The 15,977-nt window shown below is 34.1% G+C and overlaps 1 protein-coding gene across 5 annotated transcripts; it reads right to left on the reverse strand.

The window, feature by feature from the left end:
- Nucleotides 1-6,469: 6,469 nt before the first annotated feature.
- LOC108338644 (small RNA degrading nuclease 5) lies at nt 6,470-15,657 on the reverse strand. 5 transcript variants are annotated; one of them, XM_052866671.1, is made up of 15 exons: nt 15,539-15,657; nt 15,090-15,146; nt 14,954-15,019; nt 13,066-13,199; nt 12,877-12,974; nt 11,828-11,956; nt 11,667-11,737; nt 11,303-11,362; nt 9,710-9,765; nt 8,295-8,355; nt 7,887-8,154; nt 7,481-7,537; nt 7,356-7,396; nt 6,969-7,264; nt 6,470-6,757 (listed from the first exon to the last, which is right to left on the reverse strand). In XM_052866671.1, exons 1-15 carry the CDS (start codon nt 15,629-15,631, stop codon nt 6,634-6,636), a joined length of 1,611 nt encoding a protein of 536 aa, XP_052722631.1. In that variant the 5' UTR covers nt 15,632-15,657; the 3' UTR covers nt 6,470-6,633. The 5 variants fall into 5 exon arrangements, with proteins under 5 accessions (XP_052722631.1, XP_017431139.2, XP_052722630.1 ...); XM_017575650.2 differs by having other exon boundaries at nt 7,356-7,537; nt 11,828-11,953; XM_052866670.1 differs by having other exon boundaries at nt 7,356-7,537.
- Between the last annotated feature and the right edge of the window lie 320 nt (nt 15,658-15,977).

Consider the following 15,977-nt stretch of genomic DNA (forward strand, 5'->3'; position numbering starts at 1 on the left):
GGTGGCCTTCCTCTGGAAGGAAGCTAGATGGAGAAGGAAAGCTCATTGGAGTGACTTTTGGACAGAGTTTAGGGTGCTGGAAATGCATCAGCAGCGTAAAACTCAATATTCTTCAAAAGTGATTTCTACAAGGAATGAAGAGTGAACTTATAAATGATTCACCCCTGTGTGCATCAGTAAATTACAAGGCTGATCAGCCATGATCTAGGGATCTAATGCCACGTGAAGGGAAGCAAATCTGGTGTTGGGTCATCACAGTCACATGGTCCACATGCTGAATGAGCTGGCTGGATGGAGTTCGTGCGTGAGGACGATTCCTAGTTCCTGCAGCGTGTGCTTGAGCTCCCGGAGGCTGCTGCCAACGTGTGCTTGGGCGCCCTTGGTGTTTGGCGCTCTAGCGCCATCTAACTTTGGTTGCTTTGATTTTGGAGCTTCCTTCCCTTTACCTTGTGATTTTATGTTCCTAGATGGCTTGCTAGATGCTTATAAAGTTTCTCTTTGAAGTGAACCAAGAGGTATTGGTTTGCTCTTAAGTTCATTGTGAAGCATTCTTTGTTATTCTTCAAGTAAATGATTCCTTGACTAATTGAGGGGTTTGGACCCAAGTCATCCCTATTGGAAAGGAAAGTTCTATTGTTGACCACTAAGCCATAAACTCAAGCATGGAGGAAACCTACTTAGGGAGGAAACACCATGGCTGACCAACATCTTGGGAGCTGAAGCGACACAATTTATTTTTATAAAATCATAGTGTTGTTTTGTTATTTGTATGGTGATTTTGTAGTTCAATTCTAGAGTTCTTAGGCACCCATTGTAATACACTTAGAAAGAGAACCATGGGTGAAGGATAACAGTTCCTTGTGCTTGTTTTAGGATTCATTATTATGAGCATCTAAACTTTTCCTTGTTGGGATTGAATGTAATTTCTCTAACTCTATATTGTATTTGATCCAATATATATTATGTTCTTGCTTTAAGTGTTGGTTATTTGATTTGTGTTTGTTTATTGCTTTGATGACTTGATCACTCATCTTACTTCATGAACTTAAATTAAGTGAAAACTAGTTTAAGTTTAAATCCAATCAAATATTTTAATGCTTGTTAGATGTTAGGAATAAATCTAAGGCTTTAGTTGAATATATAAACTTGTTCATTAATGTAAGGAGTCATTCAATCAGGGGTGAAAAATCAAACTGAGTTTGATAACCTTAGGTTTTAAAAGCCAATGATGAGTTTATACTTACCATAAAGAGAACTTTCAGGTACACTAAAGAAAAGAACTTAATTTATATTGAGTTAATAATAGTGTAGTGGAGGAAGAGTAGCCAAGTTCAATCCCAACATCAGATCAACATCACGTATTCTTGTTATTAATCAAACTTGTTTTCAAATATGTCAAACTTTATAATTGCTTTATACAAATTCAACTATATCATAGGTTATTGTTTTTTTAAACCAAACCCACGTGAATATGACCTTATTATGCTACAACTAAACTAGTGCACTTGTTGGAAATATTAGATACCCAATGTTTCAATTAAACTCTTTAAACTTCACTCTCATGTTCCTCCTTTGTTTTCCTTCATAAAAATCACTTATTCTTCTACTAGATCATTGAACACTTGATTTGAATGTCTCACCACTACCTTTATGTGAGACCCTAGATATTTAACGCACCAAATCCCACACTCTGAACCCCATTTAATGCACTGTGCCACGTCAAAACCCACTCACCTCCACTCTGCATGCGCCGGCCATGTGTCACCGAGGGAACGTCCAAAAATGTTAGTGGAAAACAAGTGGCAGGCAGAGAATGGACGTTCGTCCTGCGTGGGAAGAGAAAAATATTTTCTGGAAACCTCTTCTCCATTCCTTGCATGCTTCATCTTCTTCCCAGAAAATCTGAATTAAAATCCTCCAACTTCTCTCTAAAACTTACTCACCTTCTCTCTAAGATAACTCACCGTCATCCACTCCGATTCCATTTCAGATACCGTAGAAACATTCCCTGCACCGTGAGCGTCGTTCTGAACCGAACAGAACTGAGATCTGAACTGGTAAGTTCTCGTCTCTGAATATTCGTCCATTTAGTTCATGCGAACCAAATTCTGGTTGCATGCATGGGTTAGAGGTCTGATCTAATTACGATTTTTGGTATGTTAAATTTAGTGAAAGTTGTTGAGTAACTCCTTGGATAGAAAGCTGTGAGAGAACGAGCGAGACCCTTGCATTTGGAAGTGCACTATTGAACCAGGTAAGGGAAGCTTTAGTAATTTAATTTAATACTTGTCTGATGTGTATGAAATGCCTGAAGTATACTGGATGTCTGAAATGTATGAAATATTTGATGTTTAAGTATGCATGAACGAGCATGGTTGCACTGGATGTATATGATGAATATTGTTTGGAACTGTATGCTGAGAATGAAACGTGTGATTTGGAATATGATTAAGTTTCTGTATAGTTTGGGATGATAATATGAATTTTGTAATGTATGAGATTTATGGTGGAGAGAAATTATAAGTTATGAATCGTATGAAAACTGTAAAGTTATTGTAAACTGAAAAAATCTGGAAAATATCATGTTCTCTGCTTGATAAAATACGCTCGTCCTTGTACGGTCATATACCGTTCGGTTTCTCTAAAATTGATTTAGAGTGAAATTCTTTCATTTGGAAAGGATTTTGTCTTAGAACGAGCGTCCCCATTTGAATTGCTAATTGAGCGTTCGTCCTAAGTGGCGTTCGGTCTTAGACCGAACGCTCGTTCAAAAAGATAAATGATAAGTAGCGCTCGTCCTTATGTCGAGCGTTCGTCCTTGATAAGTAGCGCTCGTCCTTATGTCGAGCGTTCGTCCATGATAAGTAGCGCTCGCCCTTATGTCGAGCGTTCGTATTTGATAGCGTTCGACCTTCTGTCGAGCGTTCGTCTTTGATAGCGTTCGACCCTCTGTCGAGCGTTCGTCTTTGATAAGCGTTCGGCCTTATGTCGAACATTCGTCTTAAACGGCGCACGGTATTCTACCAAGCGTTCGTCCGAAATAGTGCTCGGCCTTATAACGAGCGTCCGTTCTAAATCGCGCAAGGTCTCCTATTAAACTTTCGTACTAATTGAATAATTATTGATTTTTAAATAGCGTTCGTCCTGATCTCAAATAGCGTTCGTCCATACAGTTAATTAACGTTCGTCTTTTTAGAGAAGTGTAACTAAGATTGAAAATGTGATGTTGTGGGAATTATAAAATGTGCGAACCATATATGAGATGAAATTATGATTTTGGAATTTGAACGAGCGTTCCAGGGAGGAACGTCTCTCTGATCTGAATATGAGAAATTGTGTAGTATGACCATGGTAAAATCGCTGATGGCTGATCATCCTGATATTCCGTGAGTGCTCGTCCTCATGTAGAGGGGAGTAGGTCATGTGTGGGAATGGCAGGAGACCCTAGCCCTATTGAGTACTTTGAGGCTGATAGGGTTAACCTCGGGTGGCAGCTGATGGATGGTTCCAGTTACTACATCACCCGGGTGCACGAACGCCTGCGGTTACATGGATTCATACAGTCCGGACGGTCGTCATTTATAAGAGTTGGATAATTTATTATATCGTGATTCATTGATGTATGTCGTGTGTGTTAATTTCTGATGTTAAATTGTATGTGAAATGTATGAATTAAATTACCTAAGCTTACCCTTGCAATTTCCTGGTGTTGTCTACTGGTTATGTACGTCCGTCTTGTCAATGCAATGATCATCCGTTGTGGATGTGAGCAGATGGTGAGGCGCCACTTGAAGATATGCTGGAAGGAGAAAATTTGGAGGACGCCAACCTAGTCGAGGTGGAGGTTAAAGCCGAGCAGTAGATCGCTCGCTCTTTAGTAGCTGTTAGTGGTTTTATTAATCTTTTAGGACGTTCGGTTATTTATTTTGTAAAACCGTTCGTTGTTAGCGTTCGCTGTTTTTGGACTTGACTTTTGTAACGCTACAATTCAAGCCGTTCGGCTTTTGATCTCTGTTAGTTGTAAAGACTGTTTACTGTCACTGTTAATTGTAATTAATTCTAATTAATGGTAATTACTATTTATTGGGATGTTACACTTTAACTCATCTATTTTATAGGAGAAGTCTAGTTTATATTTTCTAAGATTCAAGGGAAGAAAAACAAAAAATTTGGAAAAGAGTTTAAGGTTTTTAATAACTTTGTTGAAGAGAAACATCATGCGGATAAGTTAGTTCATTTAAGTATTGAAAATACAGAGGATTTTAAATGATGTTTTATCTTTATGTTATTAGTTTAGCTTTTTTCTTAGTATATACATATTTCATACTTCTTATCATTAGAGCGGTTTAGTTTTCTTTGGAAGTTTGTTTTTTATATCTTGAACATATCTATCTTCAAAATAGTATTCTCTTTATAATATAAATGAAATTTTTATATCATTAACACAAAGTATGTACCTAGATAAATCTATAATTTTTTTTAAATTCATATAAAGCTGTTAAAAATTATTAACATACATTAATAAATTATGTTTATGTTGTAGTATATTTTAACTTATAATTTATAAATCAATTAAAACATATAAGGCATAACCTTTTAAACTTTAAAAAAGAAAACTTAATAATATTCAAATCCAAAAATCCTTCATTTACATATTCTTATGTTATTGCACGCAAAATTTACAACAATGTATACGACATTTCTAAACTTTAAAATTCGTCTTTATTTTAAATTTTAATACATTTTAATCTTAAAACTTTAAAATAAATAAAAATATTTTTTACTTAACAATGTTAATTATTTTTTGTGTGAAATGATATTCTAAGTTGTTGACATTCGAGTTGTTTAATAATTTAACATTTAATACGTAAAATAGAGTTAACATTAATGGGTTAAATCAACTATATTCATTTATCTTAAATTTAGAAACCAAAATATATAATACAAATATCAACTTCATATATAAATTTAAAAATTAAAAACATATTTAACCATGCATTTAAATATACAATTTTATAACCTTTTAAACTTTAAAAAGAAAACTTAATAATATTCAAATCCAAAAATCCTTTTTTACAGACAAATATTCTTGCACGAAAAACTATGAACTACGATAAAATTAAGTTTGTATACTGCACTTTTAAATAGTGGTGTACCAGTAGGGACCGGACGCCAAACAGGACGGACGTCCACGTAACCACATTGGACCCAAGAAACTACCTTTCTACTTAGGAAACAGGAAGGGTTAGGCACGGTAGGCCAGGCGTCCGTACATCCACAATCACGCAACATTACCGCTCGCCACCCGTGGGAGCATGAGGCCGGCCGGTCATACCGCTAACCAGCCGGGTTGCTTGTATGCGCCGGTCGGTCATAAAGCCAAGCCTCGCGAGACCGGCCGGTCACATCGCTAATTAACTAAGTTTAAGGTAAGTAATGGTTAAAAGCTATTGGGCTGAATTTGGACCGTGATTAACTTTTCACTAATCCCAAGCCCATAGCGAAAACTATAAATACAGATCCAAGGTGAGTGGTAGAGAGGTTGCATTGACTGCACATTTATTACTGTTCGATAGAAAAGTCATTGCTCTCAAACTGACTTTGGCATCGGAGAATCTTTCGCAGGTCTCCCACTCGCGCACTGAGGAGGAAATTGAGGAGCGAGGACGGAGAGCCAAACATTCGGAGTACGAGCAGAAGAGGACGTGGAGACATTAGACGACGCAGCCCCTCACATCCGAAACAAGTGGTATAATTTAAATTTATAAAAAGTACTATTTTATGATTAATTTTAACTTACATTAATAATTTTTTATTTATTTTATAGCATATTTTTGTGTACAATTTTATAAATCAATTAAAACATATAAGGTATAACTTTTAAACTTAAAAAAAAAAACTTACGCAGTTTTAAATACCAGTATAATTTAAATTTATAAAAGGTACTATTTCATCATTAATTTAACTTACGATAATAAATTATTTTCTTATGGTATATTTTAATGTATAATTTTATAAATCAATTAAAACATAATAACATGCTGTCATATAAAAATTGTTTAATAAACAACATAAATCTACAAATAAGGACTACTTTTGCTTTTTTATTTGGATAACTCTTGCATACAATTTCTAATTATTATTTTTCAACTTTTATTTAAGCAAATTATTCTTTACTTACTTTTTCAACTATTAAATGAAAATAATTTCAGTACTATTCCAACCTTCCATGGATATTCAGAGCAAAAAACCGAAATATTTCCAACAAATAGTTATTAAAGTAAAAATTAATATTAAAGTATAACTTATTTAAATAAAATATCAAAATGTGAACACTCTAACAAGTTTAAAAGTTCAGTTCTATAAAATTCTTTTAAAAAAATTTATAAATCTAGTGATTAACTAAACTGTTCATTCAAACTTCAAAACTAAGAAATACTGTATCTAAGAATGCATATGAGAACAAGAATAAATAATGACTAAGTAATTTTAACGGATGTAGAACTATTTAATTCAATACATTTGGGGCATATTCATATTATACACGTATGACTACTCTAAGGCCTCTGCCACTATATTTACAACGTTCACAATCAAAAATTGATTTCAGTTCATTTTCATTACACTCAATACTCAATGCTTTACGCCTACAAAACACAATGCTACTTCTGCTTGGGCCTGAAATTCTGCCAAAGTTTCTACAATCTTCTCACGGCATAAATTACTTTCATTCTGCTCTGCAAGCATTCTCCTCAACCTTCAAAAGGGGTGTGGTGGGTCAAGATTTGGACAAATGGAAACTTTTATGCAAATTATGTACGAGGATTGAGGACTCGTACGAAAAAATGCATCATTCAAGAGTCATATATTAATTTATTCCAACATTATTGTTAGGTGGTCAGTGCATAGAAATTAAAACAAATACAAAAGATAAAATACTTGGAATAGAAAAAGGTAAGCATGTCTACCTGCGGACAATAGCAGTGTCTCCGTGACCAGTAAAAATTATCATCATAGCATTTGTGGGTAAAGACAAGTAGAGATTATAAATTCTAGCATCCATGCGAGCCATAATTTCCTTCAGTTCAGCAGGTGCTTTCAACTTGAAGCCTTTCTGTTTAGCAGAATTGTTCTGGCACGTTTGTAATGCCATCATCTCGGCAAGTCTTTCATTCAAACTATCAGAATCTTCAGCTTGCTTCTTCAGGTATGAGTGTAGCTCCGAAAACTGTGTCCAGATAAAATGTACCTTGTCATTCTTCACCTAAAACAAAAAAATACAAGGCATAAAGTAGTCATTAAATGTTAAAGGGAAGGGAAAAAACAAGGAAATATAACCAGCTTATGACAAGTACCTCCTTCTTGGTCTTTGCAAGTGCTTCATCATCAGAGATCACTGGAATTGCATTAGAGGACTCAGAGGCATACCGTTTTACTATGGATATATCATCAATCAATGACGAAGTTTTGCCAGACTCACTCAGAATAGAAAGGAACTTTTTCCTTGTAAAGGATGGAGGGGAACCAAAGTCAGGCCCTGTTTCAAGAGGGTGACAGTAGTAACGTTAAAAACAATATGGCAAACAAAAAGCTTGCTGAAAGAAAATTTCATTATTTCACACTGAAGTATAGTCTTCTATGTTTCCCATCCTCTCCACATTTGTTCTTGCCAAATTACTATATACATATTATTATGACCTTGCTGGTATGACGGCTGCACCCTACACACTCACGTAAAAGGGTAACAGCTCTACACGTCAAGCAAATCATCTGCTTTTACAGATTATATACAGAAACAGGAAATGTATTTAAACTACAAATGCATTCAAAACTTCCAACATAGAGATTGCAGCATCAGCAATAATGCATGAAGAAGAACTACTTGCCATTTCTTATCTTCAACAGTGCCAATTCCAGGGTAGCTCTAGCATCTTCGATGCTGTCATGTCCATTCGTTGATTGTTGTATCTCCCTTGCTAGAAATTTCTTAGCAAGAAACCGTAGAGCTTTTTTATGAGATGTTCCCCGGGGGTGTCTGTACAACACTGCCGTGTCTATGATCAATTCATGGGATATCTTCAATGCTAATAAATCATTTTCCAGAGAATGCCCAACAAGGATAGTCTCCTCGTAAACAAACTTTAGGAACAGTTCCTGAAAATGTGAAGCAAATCAAACTAAATCAGCAAAACAAATAGTTTCAACTTAAATGGTTCAGCACAGCACCAGAAGTTTGACCCTATTAGCTGAAATAAGACAAAAGACCAAAACCAAGACAACTAAAGTAATAGAACCTGAATGTCTCTCAGACTTGTTGTCACCCCATTTAACATTTCAGGCGTTATTCCACTAAATCTGCACAACATAACTTTTAGTTGATGCGGACAATTTTTTTTTCAAATCCAAGGAAGAAAAATAGATCATACTGAACAATTTCAACTTTGATTTTTTAGATTTAAACTTATTTTCGGGTTTTGTACAGCTTTATTTTAATTGCAGAAGATAAGAGTATCCCGCCAATACCAAACAACAACATATAATACTCTAAATCTATTCAAGGGTTTCAAGCACTAGAAAGTTGACAATACTCTGATATGTTCTCAGTATTTTCCCAGGATCATTAGGATACCTAACAACATCCATTTAATCTATTCATTTTCATAAAAGAAAAGTCAATCCCATATAAGATGGAAACCATACCCCCAAGCCAACTTTGCAATAACAATGTTCGATTGGAGGGAACTGAAAGGAAGAGGAGGGAGGGATTTTTATAAATTTTTGCTGTTCGGTTCAATTTTATAGAAGGGAAGGGAACAAAATCCTTCCTCATTTAATATTTTCTCCCCTTATATACAGGGGATTTGGGGGAGATTTAAAGCATTTTAAGTATAATGACTGAAATACCACTAATAATGTTTCGAAATTTAAATGTTAAGGGTACAAAGGTAGACTAACTTTTAAAAACCCTACCCTATCACTGCTAACCAAACAATAAAATGACTACCTTTTCTCCTCTCCTATAAACTAAACAGTGCCCTTGTGAGAAGATTTTACAAAGGAAATGAGAATCAAAGCACACAATTACTCCCATCAGAAGGGAAAAAAGAAAAAGAGAAATGTTACACATATAGATAATCCACCCGCTACCTGGATTACCCATAGTTTTCATAGGTGAGAGCATTAGAACTTTGAACTAATGCATGGCTGTATGGGTAACTTCTAATGTTTGTAGAACTTACAAATGTGAAAAAAAAATCATTTTAACTAATAAGAAATATGTATAATTCATGTAAAAAATTTAAAAAGAAAAAAAAAACTACGGGTCAAGCAAATTGTAAAAAAATGAAAAAAAAATGTTATTTGAGATTTAAGATGAAAATAAAAATTTGAATTTAAAAAGATAAATTTATATGCAATTAAAGCTGGGAATTGAGAGGAAATGTCTTGATGGAAAATGAACATTTGGAAAAAATTAATAATTCAAGAACTTTTTTTTTACTATATAACAAACTGCTAAACAATGATGAAACCATGTGGCATGTGGAAAAATATATTGAGAGATATCCTCAAATTGAAAAATAGGGACTCAAATTATAATATGGATGTTGATTAGATCAACTCATGAATTTATTAAGCAATAGCATTTTTAATATCCAATATTAAATAGTGAGCTTATTCAGGCAAATTGACTGATATTGAAACAACTTACCTTGTGTTGTAGTCAATGATAGCATTTGACGGTTTAACCAATCTATCTATCAAAACCTGAAAAGATATATCTTAGAAATTAAGCCATTACTATGCAACTAAATGTTCCCAATTTTAAAGAACTGACTGAGTCTCAATATATAACTTGCTTACTTCAATTTCTTAAAGATTGTAAATGAAACAGAATAAAAGACAAGCAAAACAGAATCTCTAACCAATAGGATTTAGTCTTTTACAGACATATATATAGGTAGCTTCAATAACAATTAAAAAGCTAGGCTCTTTTCTATTTGGCCAAAAGAATATAGAATTGTTAAAAATGCAATTACATGCAGCATAGCATAAAGAGTTTTGTCATGAAGCATTCTAAGGAAACAACTTTCTATTTATCTACTGCATACTATAATGCCATTGCTGCAGAAGAGCATTGGGAACACCTTTGTGAAGCTACTTATTTACAGTCAACCTGTTTCGAAGGAGAGGAATCACAGCCGAAAATTTGTGGCTGCTACCATGGAAATCGCAGACTTTATAGCTGCTATTCTTTCACAACACAAGAACAAATCTACTATTTACTCATTCAAATTTTTTCACCGTTCTAGTTTTTCTTGGGGTGTTTTTTTGTATACCCGTGTTTGACATCTGATTCAGGATAACACCTTTCATACTTGGCTAGTATTTGAGTGTTACAACCCAGACACTTGGCTATGGCCGACCTCCATATCTGCCACTGAACGTTCACTCAAGTATCATTTCAGGCCAATCCCAAATTTTATATAGCATCTTTGTTTCTTTCCATATCAAGTTCAGAGTGGCAGGGCCTCGTGTTTTATTATTTTTATTTTCAGACAGGTTATAATGTGTCTCCACGTTGGTCTCTATGTTGATTCTTCGTATGTTCCTTGATTTTCATGTCCCTCATGTACTAAGCTCTAGCTTATGAGTTTTGAATATTAATTATAATATTGTTTACCTAATTTTTCTACTTCTGAGCACTTATGTGTGCTGTTAAATTGTTTAATTGTATTTGTAGTCCTTCAAAATAGTGGTCATCATGCCATGTACTATCCCACTATAGCAGTCTTGAGGCAATCACTGCGCCCAAGAATGAGATTTATAACTACTTCCAAGAACAACACGCTTCATGAAGGGAAGGACATGGTAATTTGTATACATCTCAATGGAAATAGATACATAGTAACAGTCAGAAACCCATGAATTATGCTGTAGTTAATATTTCCTTGTTTGGTTTTAATTACACAATTAGGAGATTTAATTACATCCCATAATTAAGAGGATTAATAGACTGACATAATATTTTATATTTATTGCTCAATTGTAGGGATAGATTATATCCATCATAAATTAGGATTTTCAGTTATTAAGACTTTGTTTTCTATTTAAGGGAAATTGCTGCTCCTCTATGAATAATATAGAAACAGTTATTCTGAATGAAACAAGCACAAGATATGAAAAATGAGAATATTGATAAATATTTATTGAAATTTTAAAAATAATGACCATTCCTCTTAAAAACAGTAATAGATGCATTTTCTTCACAAACAAATAGTTCGAAAAAAAAATCAGTGAATACCTGTCCTTTGATGTCCACTAGAGTAATTCTTGTCAGCTCAAAACCTTCATTTGTTATGCACTAAGCAAATGGTAAAAAATAGATTGATCAAAATTGCATATGTCAAGGATATACATAAAAAAGGGTATAACTATTTTCATTTGTCTCAATATAGAATGAAGTTTTTGGCCATGCATTCCAATAAAACGACTGTCAGTATAATTTTAAGCTACGCTGGAATAACGTGAAGTTCAAGTACCACATGTTAAATGAATTAGTTCTAGGAATTGAAACAATTTGGACAAGTTTATCATCATCATCCAGAACTTCATTTTCTCAGTGATAAAAGGTTAGCTTTAAATTAATCTGGTATTGATTAACATACCATCTCACAATCAAGTGCCAACATCTCATGAAAAGGAGATCCTGGAGGTGCAGGCAAAGTAGAAAGAAAACCTGTAATCAACCGGGCAGATAAAAAATTCGCCCAGTAAGAACAACTTCATAAAGATTCACATATATAATCACTAGCAGAGTAAATTTCACCTGGTTGATTAAGAGAATATCCATTCTCTTCTAGCTCTTTCTCAGTTAGTGTATAGTATGTAACAGGGAAAGGTATGTCTTTCGTAAGCTCAGTAAATGTTAGACTGTCTGTATCATGAGAACCTTCTTCTGCATCAAGATTTCACATTTCATAAAGCAATTTAATTTATAGCGATAGCAATGCATTAATGTTTGTGCCATAAAGAACAGTTCAAATAAAGTTGCTCCAAGTGGAAAAACAACACACTATAGGGTTTAATTTGAATTGTCATTCAAAACCTTTTTCGTTTAATTTATAGAATAATAATCTTAAAATGAATTCAAAATTAAGATAAATGAAATCTCACAAACTTAGTCAAAATTGAGAGTGAACCATGACAAGTTACAAAACATATATAGGTGGTCTGAGTACACACACACACACACATATATATATATATATATATATATATATATGCATGTGTGTGTGTGTGTGTATATATGTATGTATATTATCAGCAGTGTAAGTACATATATCAGAAGCCGGAAAAATTCCTACTGCCAAGGAGCCTACTTTTCCTTGCTAATTTAGCAGTGATTCCATTCTTGATAACTAATAATCATGTGAAAATTCATAAATATTATAAAGTATTTATAAGAAAATATCATAAACCATCATAAACCATCATTGAAGAAGTTTATTGGTTCCCCACCCCCCAAATATTACAGATATACAATCCAAAAGACAAGCCATCCTTTGGATTTGATAGCTTACTTTTGCAACTCATCAGTCAATATGCATCAATTGTACACAATAATTAAGCACAAAGGATTCCAGATTAAAGCTATTTCCTTTTGCTGTGTTACCGAACATTTTAAGAATTAATTAGCAGACAAAATACGGGGCTGAGTACAAACAATTTGAGGACTTCAGGTTCCAGCAAGATAACATTTGAGGAAATTGTCACTCCAGGAACTTTTGAATCAATAACTTATCTATAGAGCCTCAAATTCAACACCTATTTCCCTCACAGGAGACATTTGTATATATTGGTTTGAATAATGAAAACCTTGATGTGATGTCAGAGCAGGTCTATTCTCATCCCTTTTTCTTTTCATCTTGCATGTTAGGAGTGCATCTATCGTCTGCATACTATCTGACACACAGCTAGCCAGGGAGAGAAAATAGAAAAGTTTAAGTGCAGAGGAACATTTTGAAGGAAAGAAGGAAACAAGTAAATACAACATTGTCTACATACCTAAGAGCCAGCACAGGCCTTGGTTTACCACAGATTTTCTTTAAATTGTGAAGCATTTTAGACAGCGACAAGAACAAGGCTGCATCTAGGCCTGGCATATAGAGCATAACCACTTTGGGAATAAGGGGTTTATTCTGCAAGTAATGAGACTGCTACATTAGTGATCTGTCGAAATAAAATGTAATATGTTATATGTGGTACAAAACAAAGGTCCAGAATTCAAAAGTATAGCTATTTTTAAATTGACAAGAGTGGTCAACTAATTCTTTTATGTATAGGATCAGCCAACATGTATTTATTCTTAGCTTAAAGCACTTTAGGGTAGTCTAACAACCTTTTCCAAATTCAGTGGCATGCAAGCATAAAGATTGACAAAAATAATCTTTTTGTTAAACTAACATAAAACTAGTTGTGTTAAACATTCCAAGTCTGTTACATGCCCCAGAAAATCAATGTTAAGCGGAACCACTAAACTGCATAGACTATAACTCGCTCAACATAGAGAAACAAATGAATTTTACCCCAAAATATAGCCAAATAACAAAGAAAATTCAGATCACTACCAGTGAAACAGAGAAAGTCTGTTGTTACAAATGTTCACTGTCTATATCCATCATTACTAATATAATCTGGTAGGAAGGGAGAGGAAATACCCCCCATATATGATTAGGTCATATACCAGATTTACTAGGTGATTATAAGTGGCATTTACATGTCATATATACCAAAGGATATAGTTTGGCAACGGGAATTAAAAACTAAGCCTTTCAAGCAAATACTTTGACCCTAACCAAATTTGTATTAATCCCTATTTTCAATTTCTAAAATCAAGTGCATCTTCAAGTAATGCATTTATAGAAGCAATAATTGGATGCTGTGCAACCTCCGGGTATTCTCTTTCTCTCCGGAATAACAGTAATGTATCATCACATTAACATTTGCCAACATTCCCCCAATAAAAGGAATGTCCTATATTGCAAAGCATAAATTACTGAATGAGTAAATTAAGATATATCATTAATAAGTACAGAAATACAATAAATTTTTATTTATTTTGTTATCACATTCATAATTGCAATTTTTCAATGAAAATCTCCAATACATGAAATTTAAAACTCATAAAGAAAAATCACTTTTTTTTTTGTTTCCATTCGTTTGTTTTCTTTCTCTCTCCTTTGCCCAATGTTTTAAGTCTCATGGTGACCAGTAGTATTCTGAAAATTTTAACATAGTTTATGTGTGTGTGTGTATATATATATATATTCTCAAATTCTGGAAAAGCTACATAAAATTCACGACATCCTACATCTTCTAAATCAAGTCTTCTTTATCATTCTCACTACGATTACAGATGGAGATTTCATTCTTTGAAATTGAAATCTAAAATAGCCCTCCCGAGAAGCCCATGTTGTTCACAGGGCTTTCTTTAGAATCACATAATGCTGCTACCCCATCTGCAACAGCTGCTATGTACCACTAAACTAAACTGCTCAATTACGATGCTATGTTTTAGTGTCACTATAGCACACTATTTAAAACCCAGCCTTTGCCATTGTCTATCTCATATATACAAATGTTTCTTTCATTGTTGCATTTTACTTCCCACAACCCTTTACACCAAGGCAAGACTGCCAAAACAACTGAGACTTGCCACTGCTGATGTGGCCAGGTGCCCCCATGTGCTGATCAGTGGTTCATTTTGTCTGTGTCCATCTGAACAGCGAGTGCTAGGTTTGTCACTTCACAGTGGCTGTTTACCTTGCTATCCCAGTATTAACATGATACAATTCACAAGGTTCCCACAACCACGGAAGCAGTTTGGAATACAAGTTCTAAACAGCTACAATTTTTTTTTTTAATAATTATTGAAATCAAAGACAATTAGTACCTTGATAAAAACCCATGACGGCATAAATCCTTCCCCAAGCACCCAAGTTACAAGTCCTTGAATATCCTGCTTCACCACCTCAGTCATGACTACTTTTGATTCAAATTTCAATTCACCAATGGTTGCAAAGACTTACCTTTAGATCAAGAACTGAATTATCTTCTGGTGAATTGAAAACAACCTCTGCCTTGCCCTGCAAAAGCACAACGATTAATCAACTGCTTTTAATCATACACCAACAGCAGAAAATCACATGAAGAAGCAAACAGCACAACCACAAGAAAGAAAACTTATTTGGGAATCATTTCAAGGGACAATATAACTGTAGCTGTTCACAGAAAACCACATAACTTCGTAAAAATAACAAAAAATGAAAAAAAAAAAAGAACTAGCATTGAATAAACACAGCCACTGCACATCCTCGTGATTAAAACCACATTTTGATTTTATTTTTCTTTTCTTTATAAAAGCTCAGACACAACATACTAGAGAGGAACGAAAAGAAAACCTTCTCCTGAACAAGAAGTTAAGAAAAATTGAAAGAAGAGGTACATTGAAAAGGAAAATAAAGATATATAAACTTACTTCGGGTCCATAAACATCGTAGAACAAGTCGCGTTTTTTCTTAGCTGTAGAATCATCTTCTTCAACACTTCGCAAGGTTTCAGAGGAAGTCATTCTCCCAGCGGCTACAACTTGGAGCATGATTCGAATTAATTAGACAGAAACATTTTTTTATACTACTAGTGTTATGGATCGGGGTACGGTCTTTTTTTTTCGTTTTAAACCAATGGGCCTGATATCTCAGTGTTATGGGTCAGCCCCAGAACATAACCTTCCAGAACCTCATAATTCTTCACCCAACCTCATAAAATTTCAAAATGATCATTTTACCCTCATAAAACTGAATTTCCAATTACAAGTTCCAAAAATTTTAGAAACAAGTTTTTCAAAATTTCCAAAATAAGGTTTCTGAAATATAATTTCCGAACAAGATTTTCAAAATGAAATTTCCAAAACTAAT

This window comes from Vigna angularis, chromosome 7 (assembly GCF_016808095.1).
Source record: "Vigna angularis cultivar LongXiaoDou No.4 chromosome 7, ASM1680809v1, whole genome shotgun sequence".
Taxonomy (NCBI): Eukaryota; Viridiplantae; Streptophyta; class Magnoliopsida; order Fabales; family Fabaceae; genus Vigna; species Vigna angularis.